This window comes from Macadamia integrifolia, chromosome 2 (assembly GCF_013358625.1).
Source record: "Macadamia integrifolia cultivar HAES 741 chromosome 2, SCU_Mint_v3, whole genome shotgun sequence".
NCBI classification, from domain to species: Eukaryota; Viridiplantae; Streptophyta; class Magnoliopsida; order Proteales; family Proteaceae; genus Macadamia; species Macadamia integrifolia.
In genome coordinates, this window is record NC_056558.1 from 26,652,108 (window position 1) to 26,674,384 (window position 22,277).

At 36.4% G+C, this 22,277-nt stretch overlaps 1 protein-coding gene and 1 pseudogene across 1 annotated transcript; both read right to left on the reverse strand.

Annotated features, from left to right (window-relative positions):
* Nucleotides 1-10,337: 10,337 nt before the first annotated feature.
* Nucleotides 10,338-15,842, reverse strand: LOC122057109 (putative glucose-6-phosphate 1-epimerase). Its single transcript, XM_042619114.1, has 10 exons — nt 15,655-15,842; nt 15,171-15,284; nt 14,754-14,867; nt 14,185-14,236; nt 13,503-13,640; nt 13,300-13,398; nt 12,694-12,791; nt 11,250-11,357; nt 11,054-11,135; nt 10,338-10,816 (listed from the first exon to the last, which is right to left on the reverse strand). The coding sequence occupies exons 1-10, from the start codon at nt 15,720-15,722 to the stop codon at nt 10,751-10,753; spliced, it is 939 nt and encodes a 312-aa protein (XP_042475048.1). The 5' UTR covers nt 15,723-15,842; the 3' UTR covers nt 10,338-10,750.
* A 2,602-nt stretch (nt 15,843-18,444) lies between these two features.
* Nucleotides 18,445-21,688, reverse strand: LOC122064682 (annotated as a pseudogene).
* Between the last annotated feature and the right edge of the window lie 589 nt (nt 21,689-22,277).

The following is a 22,277-nucleotide window of genomic DNA, read 5'->3' on the forward strand; positions in this document are numbered from 1 at the left end:
CATGTAAGGATTACTGGTGAAGAGGATAACAAAAGATTGATACCTTATGAATTAATTTTGAACCAAAAATGGCCATGTACCATATTAGATTTCATTCCCCTGTGAGAGGTTTCACCGGATTTTTTATAAATCTTTTATCAAATAAGGCGACAATAATTGGTACGTCCAATCCTTGCCTAAATAAGGATGTAATCTCAATTTGGATTAATCCTAAATGAATATATCGCATTTGAGGGTGTTTCTTTTGCAATCTTTTTATTTGATTAATATTAAAAATTGGGAATTCCAATGTGTTTTCGTCGGTTCCACAAGTAGTGGTGTTTCCACTAGCTTGATCAAAAAACCCGATGGTCTAGAGATTTAATCTAGAGGATTTGTAAACCTCAGAATAAGAAAATTTTTTATGTTTATTATATAAACAAGATAGTAGACAAGAATCATTTATGGTAACATCTTCCCTAACAAGGTCGGAAAATGCAATAGAGTTTTGTTCCTGTTGTGGAACTTGTTGTAATTCTACTTCTTCAAGGGGTCGAGAAGCAGTGGTAGTGTTTACCATAAAAACAAATTCGACATTTGAGTCAGAACAAGCAGAAGGTGAAGTAGTTTCTAATTCATAAAGGATGTCTTCAGAATCAGAGATCTCTGTTTCAAAAACAATATCAAATTGGTTTTGTTCCAGAAATTTAATCATTTTGTTATGATTGTTTTTCTAGTTAGGACATTCATTTGCAAAATGGCCTAATTCATTGCAAAGGAAGAAACAACAATCCATTTTAGATTTACGTTGTCCCATGGGTTTGGATTTTGTAGATTGTTTACATAAAAAACACCTATTTGAAAATATATTTTTTGGTTGAAACCTATTTTTCCAAGGCTTCCATTTTTTCCATTTGAATTTTTTAAATCGGATTATATCTTCTTGAAGGTTTATATTGAGAAGGTGGTTTACAAAACACATAATTAGCTGAATAATACCTTCGACAGAGAGATGGGTTAACTTTATGCTTAATTGCCTTAGCTGCTTTAGGTTTGAGGCAATGGTCAATAATAAGGTGGAAAACAAAATTAACTCGATTTCCTAAAGAATCTATACTACCTGAACTTTTGAGATAATCAGGATAAGATTTGGTACACAATTCATCCCATGGTGGTAGTAATTTTGAAAAAAACTGTGGTAGCTAATTATTAGAATTTGCGCCATCTAACAGATGATAATAATGCATGTATGATTTTGCAAAATCTTCAAAAGCATTCATATTATAGAGCTTTAATTTTGTTAAATTAAAACTTATATCATCAATATAGGAATCTATTGGTCTGGTACCACAAAATTCTGTTTTTAGAATTTTTGTAAAATTGAGAAGAATGTCTTCTCATTTAGAGAAATTGCCAAGAAGTTTGACTTTTTTAGCCTTTACTGCGTCAGTGTTTTGGTATTTTCTTATAAATTACAAAATATCTCCTTGTAAGGTGTTTGCAATATATTCAAGGAATTTTTCTTTAGACCATGAACTTTGTTTTTTTTTTCTGTGATGAGGATGCCAAAGGTTTGTGCACAGTCATCTATGGCTGATTCATAGTCTTTAAAAGAAATATTTGTCAGGTCAAGATAGGATCCTATTGACGCAATATTGACTTTGTTTAAGTCATCTCTTCTTTGATAAAAAGAGAATGGTGTTGGTGTTAGGTCATCTTCTTCTTTGGTAGTTTAGATGTGATTGTCGTTGAAAGTAATTCGTGATCTAGATTGTGGGGCAAATTCTGGATCATGTTCAAGATGGTCATCGGAAGAAATTTTCTCATTTTGACCGTAGTCGAGAGCTAGATTCAGGTCGGTCTGAATCATCATCTGAGGACTCATCTATTGTGTCGGATTTATCTGAGTGATGATTTGTAGTGACTTGGATCTCACCATCTGAATCATCACTAAACAACATATATTCTTATTCTTTAAAGACTGATGCATGCTTAGTGTAGAACTATTGCATCATGGTCAGAAGTTTATGTTGTTCAGTTGGGTCTAATGTCTTTTTACACTTATTATTCCAATGATCTAAAACTATCCTTGTAGTGAGGATAGTTAGAATTGGGTCTAATGAATCTATTTTTTCCACTAATATATTAAAGGAAAAAATAAGAAAAATCTACTAAGATATTTAAAGTGCTACTAAGAGATACTAAAGTAGAATCGGAATGAAAACTATGATGATATTGATTTTGGAGAGGAGAAGCGCAAGGGAAAGCAGAAGGAATCATAAATTTTGATCTGATCTATAACTCTGGTACCTAAGGCCTTCTCAATCTTACAGATATGCCACAATCAAGCTCTAACACAACTGGCCACATGCCAACAACAAAGCAAAAGGCAGATACGAAAGAGATCTATGGGTTTTGAGTTATTAGATAAAAATAAAAAATTATTTCTTCCCTCATATATTTTTTTTTTAATAAAGAAGAAAATCAACAAAACATATATTAACATAGACATTTAAAGAGACTAGCACAAAGAACAACTAAACAAACACACTTTGCTATAAGAATAACAAAAATTATAGTAGTAAACATAAATACTAACTTTGTTGCCATCCACAAGTCAGAGGCTAACAAAAGCTATCCCGTAGAAGATAGATTAGACGATCTGCTAAAGATCAACCATAATTTGTGCTGATCAATAGCCCTGATATGAGAATCATGTGATCCTCTTAGCTATCTAACTAAGGGTGAAGCAAAAGAGCCACAGTAATAGTAGCTGCCTCTCTGATACCAACTATTGCCACTTCATATTCTTTAATTTTTGTCATCTTCCTCTGCTCCGATGCTTAGCTTCCTCAAATTCTACAAGTGTTACCGGTGATTCAAGAATCTTGCTTAGCTTCCTCCACTGCTCTGATACCAACTATGGCTGCTTCATATTCGTGAATTGTTGTCGTCTTCCTTTGCTCTGACGCTTAGCTACCTTAGATTCTACAAGTGTTGCCGATGATTCAAGAATCTTCCTCTGCTCCGATGCTTAGCTTCCTCCGATTCTACAAGTGTTGTCTGTGATTCAAGAATGGAGTCTTCATTAGTTGTTTTCTAAAACATGAGGGAGGTTCACTTCAAAGCCCTACAGAATATGCAGGATGACTTATTGCAAGGACTTTGTTATGGGGGATAAATCTTCAAAAGTCGTGTTGTGGTCTTACAGTATGATGAAAACATGGATGATAGTGAATACACAACATGACAGTGTTGGATTGCTGAGCAACAACCCGTTGCCTCATCTTTTTTCATCGACCTTGGTGCCGATTATCTTTTTGGTATTGCCAACCAAAAGACCTATAGGGAGACAATATGCATTGATTTTCTCTCTGAGAAGAGTTTGGATACGGTGGAATTTTATATGCGACATTTTAGTAGTCTCATTGACGCATATCAGTTTCAACATAAGCTTGATGCTAATTTGCTGACTGAGTTGATAGTGTTTGTCTGGGAGGAGCTTTCCAACTGCCGTATCATTACTATTAACTCTACTTCACACCCTCTTTTTTAGAGGGAAATAACTTCGAGAGAATATTCTCACATATTTTTCGTATCAGTTGAGAGGAAATATGTCATGAGCATTTATTTCTGCATCAATGACTGTGGCTGAGGAGGAAGCAGTGCTTGAGGAGGCTGAGTTTGATAAGGCGAAACAGGTAGAGCTTGATAAGGTGAAGCACTCGTGAAGCAAGCAGTGCTTGATAAGGTGAAGCAAGCAGTGCTTAAGGAGGCTGAGGAAGCACAGCTTGATAAGGAGTAGGATGGTGATGATCCATATTGGGGGGATTATGGTAATGGTTTGCTAAGCACCAGTTCGTCTAGCAAAGAAATCGATTACGGTGACATGCCATCTTCGTCATCTTAGTCCGAGTGCACTAGTACCTACCTACCATCTTCGTTGAGTCTGAGTACTGATAGGCTTAAAGAAACTGTTATTTGAAAAGAAAAGATATACAACAGGTGGTTAACCTTCACATGTTAATATTTTGATCAATACTATTGATTTTTCTTTCATTTTGCCCTTCAAGCATAATAGTATGAGAATGGTGAGAGCTTAAAAAAAATTAAAAATATGTATATATACTCATAGTAGTGCTCCTCTCTTATTTTATAAATCTTTTGTCAAATAAGGCGGTAATAATTAAGTGTTATCGATGATTCAAGAATCTTCCTCTACTCAGATGCTCTGATACCAATTATTGTCGCTTCAAATTCTTGAATTGTTGTCTTCTTCCTTTGCTCTGATGCTTAGCTTCCTCTAATTCTATAAGTATTTTTGGTGATTCAAGAATCGAGTCTTCATCAGCTGTTTCCTAAAACACAAGGGAGGTTCACTTCAACGCCCTATAAAATATACGTGATGATTTATCGCAAGGACTTTGTTATGGGGGACAAATCTTCAAAGGCCATGCCGTGGTCTTACAGTATGAGAGAAACGTGGATGATAGTGAGTACACAATGTGGTAGTGTTGGATTATTGAGCAGCAACCCATTACCTCATCTTTTATCGATGTGCTCCCTTTCATCGGCCTTGCTGCCGATTATCTTTTTGGTATTACCAACCAAAAGACATACATGGAGACAATATGCATGGGTTTTCTCTCTTAAAAGAGTTTGGATACGGTGGAATTTTATATGCCACATTTCGATAATCTCATTAACGCATATCGATTTTAATATAAGCCCAATGGTAATTTGTTGGGTGAGTTGATAGTGTTTGCCAGGGAGGAGCTTCCCAATTGCCGTATCTTTACTTTTAACTCAATTTCACTCCCTCTTTTTCAAAAGGAAATAGCTTCAAGAGAATATACTCACATATTTTTCAAACGGAAATATGTCATGAGAATTATTTCTGCGTCACTAATTATACTGCTCTGATACTCAATGTGGAGGATGAGACTAACACGGTGGCTCCTAAGGTTGATATGGTTGAGGTTGAGAAGGCAAAGGTTGATGAGACAATGCTTGGGGAGGCTGAGGAGGAGGCTGAGCCTGATGAGTCTGAGCTTGATGAGGCAGAGAAGGCAGTGCTTGAAGAGGCGCAATTTGATGAGGAGTAGGATGGTGATGATCCACATTAGGGGGATTATGGTAATGGTTTGCTGAGCACTAGTTTTTCTAGTAAAGAAATCGATTACGGTGATATGCCATCTTTGTCATCTTTGTTCGAATGCACCAGTTCCTACCTACCATCTTCATCGAGTTTGAGTACTGATAGGCTTAAAGAAACTGTTATCTGAAATGAAAAAGATATACGATAGGTGGTTAACCTTCACATGTTAATATTTTGATCAATACTATTAATTTTTCTTTCCTTTTTCCCTTCAAGGGTAATAGTATGAGAAGGGTGAGAGCTTAAAAAAAATTAAAATAAAAAATATATACTCATAGTAGTGCTCCTCTCTTATTTTATAAATCTTTTACCAAATAAAGCGGCAATAATTAAGTGTTGCCGGTGATTCAAGAATCTTCCTCTACTCCGACGCTCTGATACCAATTATTGCTGCTTCAAATTATTGAATTGTTGTCATCTTCCTTTGTTCCAACACTTAGCTTCCTCTGATTCTGCAAGTGTTGCCGATGATTCAAGAATGGAGCCTTCATCAGTTGTTTCTCAAAACATAAGGGAGTTCACTTTAAAGCCCTGCAGAATATACGGGATAACTTATTGCAAGGATTTTGTTATGGGGGACAAATTTTCAAAGGCCGTGCCATGGCCTTATAGTATAAGGGAAGTGTGGATGATAGTGAGTACACAACGTAGTAGTGTTGAATTACTGAGCAACAACTTGTTGCCTCATCTTTTATCAATGTGCTCCCTTCCATCGACCTTGCTGCCGATTATCTTTTTGGTATTGCCAACCAATATGCATGGATTTTCTCTCCGAGAAGAGTTTGGATACAGTGGAATTTTATATGCCACATTTCGGTAGTCTCATTGACACATATCGGTTTCAGCATAAGCCTAATGCTGATTTGCTGGCTGAGTTGATAGTGTTTGTCAGGGGGAGCTTCCCAACTGTCGTATCTTTTCTTTTAACTCTACTTCACACCCTCTTTTTTAGAGAAAAATAGCTTCGATGGAATATTCTCACATATTTTTCGTATCAGTTGAGAGGAAATATGTCATGAGCATTTATTTCTGCGTCAGTGACTGCCCTGCTCTGGTACTTAATGTGGAAGATGAGACTAACATGGTGGCTCCTTGAGAAGCCAGAGGTTAATGAGGCAGTGGTTGGTGAGGCTGAGGAGGAGGAAGAGCTTGAGGATGTTAAACTTGGTGAGGCGGAGGAGGCAGTGCTTGAGGAGGCTAAGGAGGCACAGGTTGATGAGGCTAAGGATGGAGATGATCCATATTGGGGGGAATTATGGTAATGGTTTGCTGACCACCAGTTCGTCTAGCAAAGAAATCGAATACAGTGACACGCCATCTTCGCCATCGTCGTCCAAGTGCACCAGTTCCTACCTACCATATTCATCCGAGTTTGAGTACTGATAGGCTTAAAGAAACTGTTATTGGAAAAGAAAAAGACATACAACATGTGGTTAACCTTCACATGTTAATATTTTGATCAATACTATTGATTTTTATTTCCTTTTCCCCTTCAAGTGTAATAGTACTCATTTCTTATTTTATAAATATTTTATCAAATAAGGCGGCAATAATTAAGTGTTGCCGATGATTCAAGAATCTTCTGTTGCTCCGACGCTCTGATACCAATTATTATCTTCAAATTCTTGAATTGTTGGCATCTTCCTCTACTCCGACGCTTAGCTTCCTCCTATTCTACAAGTGTTTCCGGTGATTTAAGAATCTTTCTTTGCTTTGACGCTTAGCTTCCTTCGATTCTGCAAGTGTTGTCAATGATTCAAGAATGTAGTCTTCATCAGTTTGTTTCCTAAAACATTAGAGAGGTTCACTTCAAAGCCCTGCAGAATATACGAAAGGAGTTACTGCAAGGACTTTGTTATGGGGGACAAATCTTCAAAGGCCGTGTTGTGGTCTTACAGTATGAGAAAAATGTAGATGATAGTGAGTACACAACATGGTAGTGTTGGATTACTGAGCAGTAACCCGTTGCCTCATCTTTTATCGATGTGCTACCTTTCATCTACATTGCTGTTGATTATCTTTTTGGTATTGCCAACCAAAAGACCTACAGGGAGACAATATACATGGATTTTCTCACTGAGAAGAGTCTGGATACGGTGGAATTTTATATGCCACATTTATGTAGTCTCATTGACACATATCGGTTTGAGCATAAGCCTGATGTTGATTTGTTGGCTGAGTTGATAGTGTTTGTCAAGGAGGAGCTTCCCAATTGCCGTATCTTTACTTTTAACTCTACTTCACACCCTTTTTTTTAGAGGAAAATAGCTTCATGGGAATATTCTCACATATTTTTTGTATCAGTGAGTGGAAATATGTCATGAGCATTTATTTCTGCGTCAATGACTGCCCTGCTCCAATACTCAATGTGGAGGATGAGACTAACACGGTGGCTCATTGAGAAGCCAAAGGTTGATGAGGCAGTCGTTGGTGAGGTAGAGGAGGCAGTGCTTGAGGCGGCTGAGGAGGCACATGTTGATGAGGCTGAAGATGGAGATGATCCATATTGGGGGGGATTATGGTAATGGTTTGCTGACCACCAGTTCGTCTAGCAAAGAAATCAATTATGGTGGCATTCCATCTTCACCATATTCGTCCGAATCTAAGTACTAATAGGTTTAAAGAAACTGTTATCTGAAACGAAAAAGATATACAACAGGTGGTTAACCTTCACATTGTTAATATTTTGATTAATACTATTGATTTTTCTTTCCTTTTCCCCTTCAAGCATAATAGTATGAGAAGGATAAAAGCTTTAAAAAAGAAATTAAAAAATTAAAAAATAATAAAAAAAAGCATATTCATAATAGTGCTTCTCTCTTATCTTATAAATCTTTTATCAAATAAGGCACACTAATTGGTACGTCCAATCCTTGCCTAATTAAGGATGTAATCTCAATTTGGATTAATCATATATGAATATATCGCAGTTGGGGGTGTTTCTTCTGCAATCTTTTTATTTGATTAATATTAAAAATTAGGAATTCCAATGTGTTTTCATCAGTTCCCCAAGTAGTGGTGTTTCCATTAGCTTGATAAAAAAACTTGGTGGTCTAGTGATTTAATTTATAGGATTTTTAAACCTCAAAATAAGAAAGTTTTTAATGTTTGTTATATAAACAAGATAGTAGACAAGAATCATTGATGGTAATATCTTCCCTAACAAAGTCGGAAAAATGTAACAGAGTTTTGTTCTTGTTGTGGAACTTCTTGTAATTCTGCCTAGTCAAAGGGTTGAGAAGCAGTGATAGTGTTTACTATAGAAACAAATTCGACATCTGAGTCGGAAACCGAAGTAGTTTCTAATTCATAAAGGATGTCTTCAGAATCAGAGATCTCTGTTTCAAGAACAATATCAAATTGGTTTTTTTTTTCCAGAAATTTAATCTTTTTTTATGATTGTTTTTCTGGTTAGAACATTCATTTGCGAAAGGGCCTAATTCATTGCAAAGAAAGCAACGACATTCCTTTTTAGATTTACGTAGTCCTGTGGGTTTGGGTTTTGTAGGTTGTTTACGTACAAAACACCTATTTGAAAATTTATTTTTTGGTTGAAACCTATTTTTCCAAGGCTTCCATTTTTTCCATTTGAATTTTTTAATCGGCTTATATCTTCTTGAAGGTTTATAATGAGAAGGTGGTTTACCAAACTCATAATTGGTTGAATAATACCTTCAACAGAAAGTTGGTTTAACTATATGTTTAATTTCCCTAGTTGCTTTAGCTTTGAGGTAGTGGTCAATAATAAGGTGGAAAACGAAATTAATCTAATTTCCTAAAGAATCTGTATTACCTGAACTTTTGAGAGAATCAGGATAAGATTTGGTACATAATTCATCCCATGGTGGCGGTAATTTTGAAGAAAACTATTGTAGCCAATGATCAGAATTCGCGCCATCTAACAGACGATAATAATGCATGTATGTTTTTGCAAAACTTCAAAAGCATTCATGTTATAAAGCTTTAATTTTGTTCAATTAAAACTTATATCATCAATATAGGTATCAGTTGGTCTGGTACCACAAAATTCTGTTTTAAGAATTTTTGTAAATTTGAGAAGAATGTCTTCTCATTTAGAGAAATTAGCAAGAAGTTCGGCTTTTTTAGCCTTTCCTGCATCAGTGTTTCGATATTTTCTTATAAATTGCAAAACATCTCCTTGTAAGGTGTTTGCAATATATTTAAGGAATTTTTCTTTAGACCATGAACTTTGTTTTTTCTGTGATGAGGATGTCAAAAGCTTGTGCACAGTCATCTATGGCTGATTCATAGTCTTTAAAAGAAATATTTGTCAGGTCAAGATAGGTTCCGCCTGATGCAATATTGGCTTTGTTTAAGTCATCTCTTCTTTGATAGAAAGAGGCTGGTGTTGATGTTAGGTCATTTTCTTCTTTGGTAGTAAAGATGTGACTGTTGTTAAAAGTAACTCTTGATCCGGATTGTGGGGCGAATTCTAGATCATGTTCAAGATGGTCATCGAAAGAAATTTTCTGTTTTGACAGTAGTCGAGAGCTAGATTCAGGTTGGTCCGAATCATCGTTTGAGGACTCATTCGTTGTGTCGAATTTGTCTGAATGATGATCTGTAGTGACTTGGGATCTCACCATCTGAATCATCGCTAAACAACATATATTCTTGTTCTTTAAAAACTGATGAATGCTCAGTGTAGAACTCTTGCATCATGGTCAAAAGTTTATGCTATTCAGTTGGGTCTGATGTCTTTTTATACCTATTCTTCCAATGATCTAAAACTTCCTTGTAGTAAGGATGGATTCTTCCTTGTAGTAAGGATGGTTAGAATCGTGGATAGGCGATTGAGCTATTGAGTCAGTAATGGCTGAAATAACTATAAAATTAGAACGAGCAGTAAATGGTGGTTCCATGTCTTTGCCATTCTATCCGATCTATTTTTTCTGCTAATTTATTAAAGGAAAAATAAGAAAAATCTACTAAGCTATTTAAAGTGCTACTAAGAGATACTAAAGTAGAATCGGAATATAAACTATGATGATATTGATTTTGGAGAGGAGAAGCGCAAGGGAAAGCAGAAGGAATCATAAATTCTGATCTGATCTGATCTTTAACTCTGGTACCTACGACCTTCTCAATCTTACAGATATGCCACAATCAATCTCTAACACAACCGGCCACATGCCAACAACAAAGAAGGAAATCAACAAAACATATATTAACATAAACATTTAACTAAACAAACACACTTTATTATAAGAATAACAGAAATTACAGTAATAAACATAAATACTTACTTTGTTGCCGTCCACAAGTCGGAGGCTAACAAAAGCTATCCCGTAGGAGATAGATTAGATGATCTGCTAAAAATCGACGGTAATCCGCACTGATCAGTAGCCCTGATATGAGAATCAGGTGATCCGTTTAACTATCTGACTAAGGGTGAAGCTAAAGAGCCACCCAATCCAGACAAGATACAAACAGAAATTTAAAAAGAAAACACTAGGAGAGAGGAGCACTACTATGAATATTATTATATTGACTAATCTCATATATACTTGAACGTATGCAACAATTTTCTAAATTTGGATCTTTCCATTTTCCATCCCAAGCTAGAATAGCAACTACTAATCAAGTTTTGCTTCAGTTAATGCTAAGATGCTGCTCTGCTACCCATGACTGCTCGGGTTCAAGTTGAACTTTTCCAATCTGCAGTTGGGGATGCAAAACCATATTAATTACCAGATAATAGGGAATCATCGCCCGCTACAATTCACTGGGCATGCCACCTCTTGCATGGGTGATCCGCCAAAGTCAAGGGAGATTGAAACTCCAACCAAGAAAATAAGGTAAAACGTAATGAAGACAAATTTTGTGCCAACCATGGAGGGAAAGGAACAAACAATTGATTTAGTAAAAAAAATAAATTCTAAAAAGATTCAATACCTTGGCATTTTCAACACAGACAAAATCCTTGTAGCAGTGTTCCATCCCCAAATGAGGGTTCCACAGAACACAATCTGACCAACTGCACAGAAAAAAAAAGGTGTACAAAGAGAGTAAAACGCCAGATCTTTTTCCTTTTTAGAGATACATTAAAGGTTGAAACAAGCCAAGAACACAGAGAGTTGTATTCATGTACTTGGTATTCTTAAGGGATATTGTGTCACCCAATCCATTGTCAAATTCTATCTCACTGGGGGCATTGAGGTAAACGCAATCCACAAATCCTGGAAAAGTGATCTCATCCCTGAACTGTGAGAAACCAGTCAGAACCTACGGGGTAATTTCTTCTACATTTTCAGTAAGACATGAAAAGCATAGTAATAAAATATATACTATTCATACAGAACTAAGTGCCTCCATATAAGTTTTTTATCCATTTGAAATTGTAATTTTCTTTGCTTGTAAGGTTTGTGTAGTTGCAGAGAAGACCTCAGCTATCTTCACTCACCAATCTACCAAATACAAATCTGCTTACCTACAGAGGGTAAATTGATGTTCTTACAACTTTATATTTTCCACCCATGCCTATTCTTCACAAATAGAAGCACCCTAGACATGATGGGCTGAGACCTCTTTACAATTTCAGCAATGCTGCTTTTATGTACAAGAACCAGATTACTGCCTTTCTTTAACGGCCCAAGGTGACAACCAAGCACACAGCTTAATAGAAAGATATGTCTTAATCCAAGTATAGCACTATCACTATATCTTTTTTTTTTTTTTTTGGGGGGGGGGGGGGAGGGGTGGATGTGGGGGTTAGAAAGCACTATCAGTGTATCACATATTACATTAGGAAGATTCAATTTAGAAAATGTGAGAACTTGATATTTCTAAAATTATGGAAATGAAAAGCATTTTTATAGAGGAAATAAATGTGAAATCCATCTTCTAGTACTTTTCTGTATTTCTAAATGAATTTTAAATTAGTGCCACATCAAAGTTGAACCTTGAATGTTATTTAGGTTTAATTAATATCTTACATTAGTAATACCACACATTTCTTATTCAACAACTACTTTATGAAATAGAAATGCATGTATATACTGTTTATGTGTTGAATTACCAAATAGAAAAGTATGTACACAAACACACTTGGAAAAGATTAGCTGCCCAGCTCACTTGGCCAAGCTTGATTATGTGGGCCAACGAACAATAGTGATGGATGAAGTGACCATTTCAAACTGATAAAGGGATATGAGACCCCCTGGACTAGCCACATGTCAAATTTCTAAGCCCCCACCCAAAACCGTTTCCAGCTGCAAAAATCATTATTCACATGTTGACGTTTCAGCCAAATTTGCAAAGCCTTATTTACTTTCTGATGATGGTTTGAATATTTTCTTATGGAATTGTTATGCAGTATGAGTCTCTTTAGTAATTTTATGGAATTATTATGGACTAAGATTATAAATTGAAATGGTTTCTGTTGCAGGTACCAAGCAAATTCAGCCGGAAGTGTTTTCTGAATTGTATAAAATGTGATCAATGCAGATTTTCCCAACAACATAACTTTTTTTCTGAAAAATGGAGCATATTTATTATTAGAGAAAATTGTGGACTTAAAGCAAGAGAATACAAACCTGTCCTCAATGCCTTCCACAGGATTATTGGGGTCTGGATCCTTGTTCAGTGTTTTGCAGCCCTTGAGAGCTTTTACTGATACCCGTGTTATATCACCCTGCACAATAATTGGACAAGATTCGATCCAACCACCATTGAAAATTCTACATCTACATCATAAATCACTTGTATAAAAAAATAATGAATTACAGCAACTAGGAGACAAAACAAAGCGGCTCCAGTACAATGATCCATTCTGATCTATATCCATTATATTATCTTGGATCTGAAGATACAGATCTGTTCTAAAGTTGGCTCAGATCCAGATGTAGGCAAAGCAGAATCTTTTTCACATTTCCCCAAAGACAGAATGAAGCAAACTATCAAGTTCCAACCAGTATCCAAAAAATATTTCTGACAGTTTACGTTTCAGTCGATATGCATCAACGAGTATCAGCAACATTGGATCTGGATCCAGATACTGAATAGCTGATATAAATCTGAATCTAGATTTGGATCAGCAGGGAACTGATCCACATTCAACCTAATTCACGCCCTAACAGAAACTACGAATTTATCATCCCCCCCCCCCTTCAACGACCATAGAAAAAATTTAGGATTCTTACACGAAAATAAGTGTGCAATGCAGTATTAAATGAAAAGGGCTTAGTATCTGTATTCTTTATCATCAGCTCTGTTGAAAGGCTATTCGGATTCAATGTGACCTGCAAGCAGTTGAAATGGAAAAAAACCCTGAGTTTTGGATTGGGAGTAGACCACATAATAAAGCAAAGAATTGGGAAGGTACTGAAACTCATTTAAAACTGACCGTGTATAAAGCTTGGAAGCTGAAATCCCACATAGAACGGCTGTAAGGAGCATCCCTGAGCTCCAGAGTTACTATGGGATTTCCCTCCACATTGGAAAAATCAACAATGGACCAGTTCATGTTCCTTGCAAACCCATGCTGTTCCAAAAAAAAAAAAGAGATGGAATAACAAAGAGAAACAAAGCACTAGGACCAGCTTTCCAGATAAACAATCAGCATTGACTAATTGTATAACAGTAATTCAAGCTCTCTGTCATTATAACCATAAGAAAATGCCTAGAAATGGCTTATTCAACAGAGGGAAGGACAATCTTTCCCAGAGGTGCATGAGTTCATCTGTTAGGCTATCATGAAAGGTGGAAACCAACCCCTTCTGTATCACATGCAGTAATATAAGTTTCATATGTCCACACTTTGGTGATTCTACATTTTCTTTGCGAAAATACCATCATTAACTGGAGTTATTTATTAATGGCCCTTGCTTTGGTTTAGGTATCAATACTACTAGGGATGGACCTAGTGGAATCTTAATTTGATTTCACGCCTTCATGGGGTACAGTGCCACTCAATAGCCATGAAAAATAAAGTCCAATTACTGTAAAAAAGAAAAAGAGAGGAGTAACTAATAATTATTATTGTCTAGTAGCAAAGACAGGAAAGAGCAAAGGAAAGTAAACCACACCTGCTGTATTTGGCCAGGTCCAAACTGTGGGAAACAATGTGGGATGCCTCCACTAATTTCAATAAAAATATGGTTAGTATCAAGAGAGAAACAAAAGGCTAGGGAAATAGTGGTAATAATTTTAAACTTCAGCCTCAAAATTCAATGCATAAATTGGAGTGAAAAGTAATAAAACCAGAAGGGCAACAAAATAATGCAATCTTCATGGTTCTTCTCAAATTATCTAAATTTATTAAATGGGAGAGACTAGACAGTTGGCAGTTGAAGTAATAGACCTCAGTTATAGAGAGAGTTCATTGGATGAAAAATTCCTTCCTGAACTCAAACTCACAGTTTTTTTTAATCAGAGATTAAGATCTGATCCCCCCTCCCCTCTCTGGGGACAAGTTCGAGAATCCAGATTTGATTGCAGTATCACCATCATTTATTAGATCATCATAGAATAGCAAATACTTTATAAATTTTATGTTTTAGAAGATCAGGCCAATGTTGCACACAAATCAAATAAAGATTTTAAAACTAGAAAAAGGAAATCAGTAATTGACAAGGATCAGCTGAAATGCAAATACCTGATAGGTTTTTTACCATCAAATTTAGCATCTGGCCGCACAAAAAGGAGATCCTTGTCACTTGCAACTTTCCATGATGTGACACAACCACCGAAGAGATAAATCTCAGCCTCACTGCAAACAAGAGATTCAGACATTAGTGATCCCAAATGCAGATGTGGCCAACTATCTAAGTCCAGGAGAAAAATGTGCTCAGTAGGAACATCAGGTGATGCATGTTTTTTCCATTGTTGGATAAGATTGAAACTTACAAGAACCTGAATACCTTTAGCATCAAGGAATGTCAGTGGAAAGATCCCCTTTATTATATCTAACTTAATGTTAGTACTGTACTAGAAAATAAGGATATGGGTTTTCTTCAGGAAGAGAATTCATGATGAAGAACAAAAGGGATTGAGGAATCACACAAACACGTACCAACCATGAGCAGACTTCAGCAAAATCTTGGGTAATTTCCCCTCTCCTTCAGTAAGCTGAACACCCAAAGAAGAAGCTTCTTGTTGTGAACATGAAAGAGTAAGACCAGTAGATCTGTGCAAAAATCGAGAAAATGAATATTATCAAACACAACAACAGCATGAAGTTACATTATAAGGTGAGAGAATAAAACCCTCAATTTTTCAATATTTTCAGCAAATAATAACAAAAAATTAAATTAATCGAACCTGAAATATTAGTGTACTTACTGAAACAAATTTACAGAGAGCATCTTGTGTTATAATAAAAAAAAGTAAGCGGACCCAATATCACATTTCGTTCAGGGAATCAACTAAAAAATTCGGGAAAAGTATGAATCGAGATACTATCATGAGAACCCAGAAGCAATGTGGTGTGATCTTCAGGTACGAATCGAAAGTCTGAAATCCCAGAGAGGAAATCAAATTGCAGAGACGAGACTCACCGGTTTCGTCGTCTATGGTTTATGGAAGTTATGGGCAGAATTGAAGAGACCATGGAATTCGTCGCCATCTTCAGTTTATCTCTCTGTAGTCGTGCACAGTTTCTGATTTACAGAGCGGAATATTACAGGAAGTGAGCCTTAGGGAATAGGGAGAGCTCCCGCCAATCGCCGTGTAATATCACAGGATGTGGATCTCTAATAACGAATATTCAAAAAATAAAATAAAAATTGAAGGTAATAAAATTATCCTAAATGGAATTCTATCCTATGCCATGGTTACAATACCGATGCGTGGGCCAATGAGAAGGTAAGTGGAAGCATCGATCATATAGGATAAGGAAGTTTTTTGCATGAATGACGTTCTTATGCATTCTCTCATTGGTTCGCACACTGATGCAAAGCTATAGGGTTGCCCAAAATTCTTTTCCTTAATAAATATTGTAGTCTCTAAAAAAAAATGTAGTTGACATTCTCATAACAAACATTTTAAAATATTGTATATAATTACCTAACCTACAATAATGAATAATTCCCTAAGTAATTAACTTGATTACTGAGTACTAACTTCCTATATCTATTGACTAATAATATGTAAAGTGGTTCCAATATAATATTAGTTGAATGGAATATTTTCTAATTAAAATTAGTAATACCTATGCATATGCACCTTTTACTTTTTTTCTTTGGTTCGATATATGGATCTTTGAATTATGTATATATTGTTTTAATGGTTATTATTATAATACATGAATTTTATACATACAAATTCTTTATTATAAGATATATAGTTTTAATCTTAAATCATGTTGACTTGATTTTGAAAAAAAATAAAAATAAAATAGCATGTTCATCAATTTTTATCCTTTCTTTATTTATTTTTTATTTAAAATTCTTCTCTTATTATCCCTTAATATCCATTTATTTTTCTTGTCACCTTAAGGTTGTCCTTGGTAGCCGAGACAAGAAAAGAAATGAAATGAAAAAAAAAAAAAAAAAAAGAAAAGAAAAGAATAGAAAAAAAAATTTCTCTTGATTTAGGACATATCAAACACAATGAGAATTTCTTAAACTAATAAAATAGTATATTTTTTGTACTTTTTACTTTCTTCTATTGGCTACCTAACACAACCTTTAGTGATCCTAGTTTTTTGACTTTGTGTAAAATTATAATAAACTATATATTTTTAAGAGAAAAAAAAAATGTTATCCTATTGATGTAGGTGTATGTCAGCACACGTACCAATGGGAAGGTGTGCCAAAGCATCTTCAACTCATGATGAACAAAGTATGTCGCATAGTCTTTTCACTCCCTCGGTGTTTGGACGTTTCTGCCTTAGCAAGATAATGTTATTTATCTTATTTTTTACATTGATAAATACATTTTATATTTTGAGAAGACAATTGCAAAGTTCTATTCAAAGTGATTAAAATATATAAAGTAAATTTTTCTTCGAGATTTTGAGGAAAGTCTTCTTAATCTCTCATGATCATGGTTTTAAAAATCGAATTGGATCAATTAAGATTGTCTAGATAAGATCAGATGCCGATACCTTGATCTCAATTCAATTTGTATCGATCTACTGGTAACGTATAAGGATAAAATAATAAAAATAAATAAATAAAACATTTTTTTGGTAAATTCTCATCTAACATGTGATGCCACAAGCCCTGCCTAATCAACTCAAGAACCACTCATATTTCATTGCCTACCAAAGAATATTCTCGTCACTATTCTCCAAGGGGGTGGAGCCCGACAATTTTTTTTTTTGGAAAAGGGTGGAGCCCGATACGGATGTAGTGCAATTGTGCATACCCTTCCTAAATTTAGAATTCGAAATTCGAATCGGAAACTGGCCGTTTAAAATCAAATCCAATCAGACCAAAATAAATCACTTCGATTTCGATTTTTAAGACTAAATCAAATAAGAAACCAAATAAAATTATATATATTTTTAAGGAAAAAAGTTTCTGTGAGGAAGTGTGGCTCCTGAACCTAGACACATGACAAAGGATTAATAACCAACTCACCCCTATGAAATGGAAATAATGTCTTTATAGATGTTTCTTCATGTGTTCCCATTGATCCTCCCTCACTCAAGCATATGAATCATATTGCTACACAGGAAACACTTCTCCCATTTTTCAGAATTTCAATCATTGTGAAAATATTTGGAAAAAGTTTGGCAGATTATGACTCTAATATTTAAGATTTTTTTATTTTAGATTAGTGAAATCATAAAAAATTGACCCAAACACCTAAAATTGGACTCAAACCGAATACAAACTAACTCAAAACTAAATAATAAACTATATTGAAACTCAATCGTATCAGTTCGGTCTTAGTTTAGAAAATAGGCTCTTGTTGGATTTCACATGTTCTATCTTGTAAGCCGGGACACCCTTAATTAGTAAAGAATAATTTTAAAAAAATTATTAATTCTTAAGGTGTTTACCCAAAAAGTTATTAGGGTGTTGAAAGCAAAATTGGTTTTAGTCTGGCGCCGAGATTAATTTACAATATCATTGGAAGCTCTCTATAGTCCTAAGCAACTAATCAGACGGTTAGAATCATATGATCGGGGAAACCGATTGTCATCTAAAATTTGTTATGTATTGATAGAATTCAAAATTACCAAGGTTAGTACAATGAAGATTGACTTTTCTTTTCTGAGTAAATTGAGATTTGATGTTAGGCCACCCATATAATGAGTCTAACTTCTTCATTTTGTTTGGTGAAAAGTAAAGCATAGTAATAGAAATCCCATTTTCCTGCAAGCCAAACCCCAATAATTCATAATTCCATGTTGGAGCTTATTGTATACAAGAGTCCATTCATAGACATCAAAACAATGTAGACAAAAACAAACAGATCTTTGAATTTGGAATTTAAATATGTTCTCAACTTCCTTGGACCTGCAACTTCTGCAGATACTAACATACAAGAGAGGTAGCTCCAGTAAGAGACCCTTCCACAGCCAAAATGGCTCTTTTGAGTATTTCATACTTGTGAGGCATTTAGCAAGAAGGAAGATCTTTTGGTGGTGGTAATATGGATTGATCAGGGCCTTGTCCATCCTCTACCAAGCTGTCTTCAAACCCCAACTGGTGTGGAGCTCCAAATGGCAATGCATGAACCTAGTAACAGTCATAATTAAGAAGATCCGTAAGAAAAGGCGAGAAGTAATAATCCCACGTCCGATGTGAGCAGCTCAATTTGAAAACTTATAGGTACTTAGGGCACCATCTCCTTAGCGGTAAACTTTTTAAGATGAGTTTTACCCAAGTTCCAAACAAACCATTGTATTAGGTAATAAGATACCTGGATTATCAGCCCTGAACATAATTGCAGTGCAACCTCCAGTGGGAACTCCTACTGTATTCCTCTCAGGAGGATCCACCAAGTTATAATTAGCCGGGTCTTTCGCAGGATCGAACTTTCCAACTCCTGTTCCGACCACGAAGAAGTTGTAGCCATGGAGATGGAATGGATGAGACACAACCGTGAGAAGATTAGTGTCCTGAAGAACCAACTCCACAGTCCAATTGTGGGCAATCTTACTAAGCCTAGTTCCTAAAGAGGTCCCAAGCTTGGCTGTAAGTGGTGCACCTGTGTAATTGAATGGTGTAGGAGGACGGTCAGGGAAATCTGTCCTAAATACTCCCTTGATATTGAAATAATGAGCTTGAAGAAGCCCTGTTTTGGGCATCACAAAAGTGATGTTGTTCAAGGAAGCAGTGAGTTGTGTTCCATTCTGGCAAGTAGGACATGGGTTCATTCCCAAACCAATGGTGTAGAAAAGATGCCGGTCGATGTTAAGGGGTACGTTTGCCAGAAATTGAGCAGAGTTTAGACTCCTAAGCTTGCTGGTGTAGTTCATCCCAAATGAAGTATCATTGGGTGCAGGCAAATGAGGTAGGCTTGGGATTATAGTATTTGGAACTCCTTTGTATTGGAGGATTGCAGTGGCAGTTTTGTTGTCTATGGTAAGTGGAACATCCATGAAAGGCCTAGCAGCCATGAAGTATCTGCTTGGGATTTGGTTTGCCTGAACAATGATGGTTGTGGTCTGTCCAGGTCCAATTAGTAGAGCTTCAGTAGTGAAGGGCTTGGTGTAAACTGCATCAATATCCACAATGGTCATGTTGTGTCCGGCAATGGCGAAGAAAAGCTCGTCGTTAAGGGCAGCATTGATGATCCTCAAGAGGTAGGTCTTTCCCTGTTCTACCTCCATTGCATAAGTATCTAAGCAAAGCAAGGGGAATGATTAATTAGGATGAAATGCAAAGCAAAGCAAAGCCTACTTTATCCCCACTTGGGCCCAGAGATTGAATGTGTTCTTACGTTTCTCAGAACATGGATAGAGTGGTCCTGGCTTCCCATTGATGGTATGTGCGTCTGATGCTCTTGGTGGCAACCCCAACTTTTTACCCTTTTTAACTTCTTCTTCAATATCAGTGTTCCACCATTCCCCTGCATCATAAGCAAGCAAGAATACATCCCATGTGAGTAGCCCAATGTGGAGACTTATAGGTGTTAGGACATGCTTCTCTTAAAGGCTAGCTTTTAAGGATGTATGATCTTCACATGCAATAGCTAGCTTAACTACTCACCTAAGAGTATATTAAACTCCCTGTGAGGCTGTGGGAATGGAAATGGAGTCCCTAGTTTGGGCATGATCACAATGGCACCATAAACTGTTGCCCTTAGCCAAAAGATATGTGCATGCCACCATAGAGTCCCCCGTTGGCCGGTGACGTTGAAATCGTAAGTGTAGCTGTATCCGGTCTTGATCGGACACTGTGACATAAGCTGGCCCATCTGCCCAACCATTGTGAAATTGCTTCAATCCAAGCCTATAAAAGAGTCAAAGAATGTCGTGTGAGATAAGCATATATAAGTTGTTGCTTAGTAGCATATATGGTTGTCATACCAATGAATAGAAATGTTATATTGAGCATAGTTGGTAACATTGACAAGAACTCTTATCTCCTTCTCTAACATAAATGGTAGGTCCAGGGTAGATTCCATTTACAGTGACAATGGGCTTGGCATGGCAAAATCTGCTCACATTCTTCACTTGAATCCAGGAAAACAGATAAGAAGATGGATATCATTACTAATGATGAGAAAGGATAGTGTCAGATCAAACACTAAGAAACACGAATAAAGAGAGAATAGATCCGTATGACACAGATATTTAACGAGGTTCACACACCAGGGTGGTGTGCTACGTCCTCGGGCGAAGAAGAAGATGATTCACTATGCAGAAGAAAGATTACACCCTAGCAGCGGCGAGGAAGAACTCGCCCTGAAACCCTAGCTTCGTGAAAAACCCTAGAATACAATGACTCTCAACAAGCAACAGTACATTATATATATACTCCAAATAGCGGTTCGACCCATCGGGTCGCGGTCGATCCGGTCGAACCATACCACCCCCGCACCCCCATACGAGATCAGTGATGGGCTCCGATAGGCCCAAGCCCTCTGCTTCCATCACAGATCTCAGAAAACTTCCCATTCGGGTCGCCACCAAAATATGTCGGATCAGGTCAATCTTCAAAGCGGGTCAAGAATTCGAGACAAACTTAACAGATAGCTAGAAAGTGTAAATAATATTCCAAATTATGTACTTACATCAAACTGATATTCTTCAATGCAGCTTCAGCAGAAGAAGAACAAAGCCCAAAGAAGAGCAAGAGAAAGAGAGATGGATAAGTAGAAAGCTCCTTGTGTTGCCATTTTAGATCAAAATGTTAGAGACCCAAGTAGCTAATTTGTGTATGTGGATAAGAGATACTGTTATTTATATATGTATACAGGAAGGTTAGAGTAAGGGTATCAGTTTGTTAGAAGGGTGATGGTGTTGTACTTGATTAGCTAGGGGATGTGAAGGGCTTTTGCTGGCTCAAGCTTGTAAACAAACACTGTTGGGGACTTGTTTGGGCTAATTGAGGTAAGAGACCAGGGAATGAGAGAAGTCCCAAGACAAAGAAGAATTAAGGGTTGAGAAGAACATTGTAACCTTGACATATTAGAGAGGGCTTGAGCAAGAGAGGAACTTAATTAGGAACTAAATCATGGTGAGCTTTACCGTTAAGGGAAAGGAATAGCTTTTAGTCTTTCTACCAAAGATGCTTTTCATTTACTTGGGCTTCCACTGCCAACACCTGCCCAATAGTTAATAGGCTAAGTGGTGGACTTGGAAAGCTAGAGAAGAACATAGATATATATTTCATAGATAATATTCCAGGGGTGGCATATAGATGTTGGTGGGAAGGAACTGTCATAAGGGTTGCTGCTAAGGCATGATCCAGAATTCCTGTTTCATCCTGACCAACTAGGTAGCCAGGAGTGTATTTGGGCTGGTTCAAATTAAGCCCAGCCCAGCCTAGCCCGCAGTACCAGTTTTAAAGGATTGGGATTGTATTCTGGGCTGGGACCCAACACCAAGCCTATGGACCGGTAATATGACTACTTTCTACATCCCTAGTTTGTTTTGTTTTGTGTTTTTTTTTTTTTTTTGAGAAAAGAAAAATACCAGCCAGTTGCAAGTATAACGGAAGGATGGGAAGGGAATTAAAAATGGCTTAAAAAGAAAAGGTGAAAGTTTTCCTCTATG

Bases quoted from the DNA above. Each gene is read 5' to 3' on its own strand.
- LOC122057109 (XM_042619114.1), bottom strand. From the start codon at position 15,722: ATGGCGACGAATTCCATGGTCTCTTCAATTCTGCCCATAACTTCCATA. The intron at 14,237-14,753 runs GTATTTGCATTT...TATTGAAATTAG, and splicing joins GATGGTAAAAAACCTATCAG to TGGAGGCATCCCACATTGTT. The intron at 10,817-11,053 runs GTATTGAATCTT...CCCCAACTGCAG, and splicing joins TCTGTGTTGAAAATGCCAAG to ATTGGAAAAGTTCAACTTGA.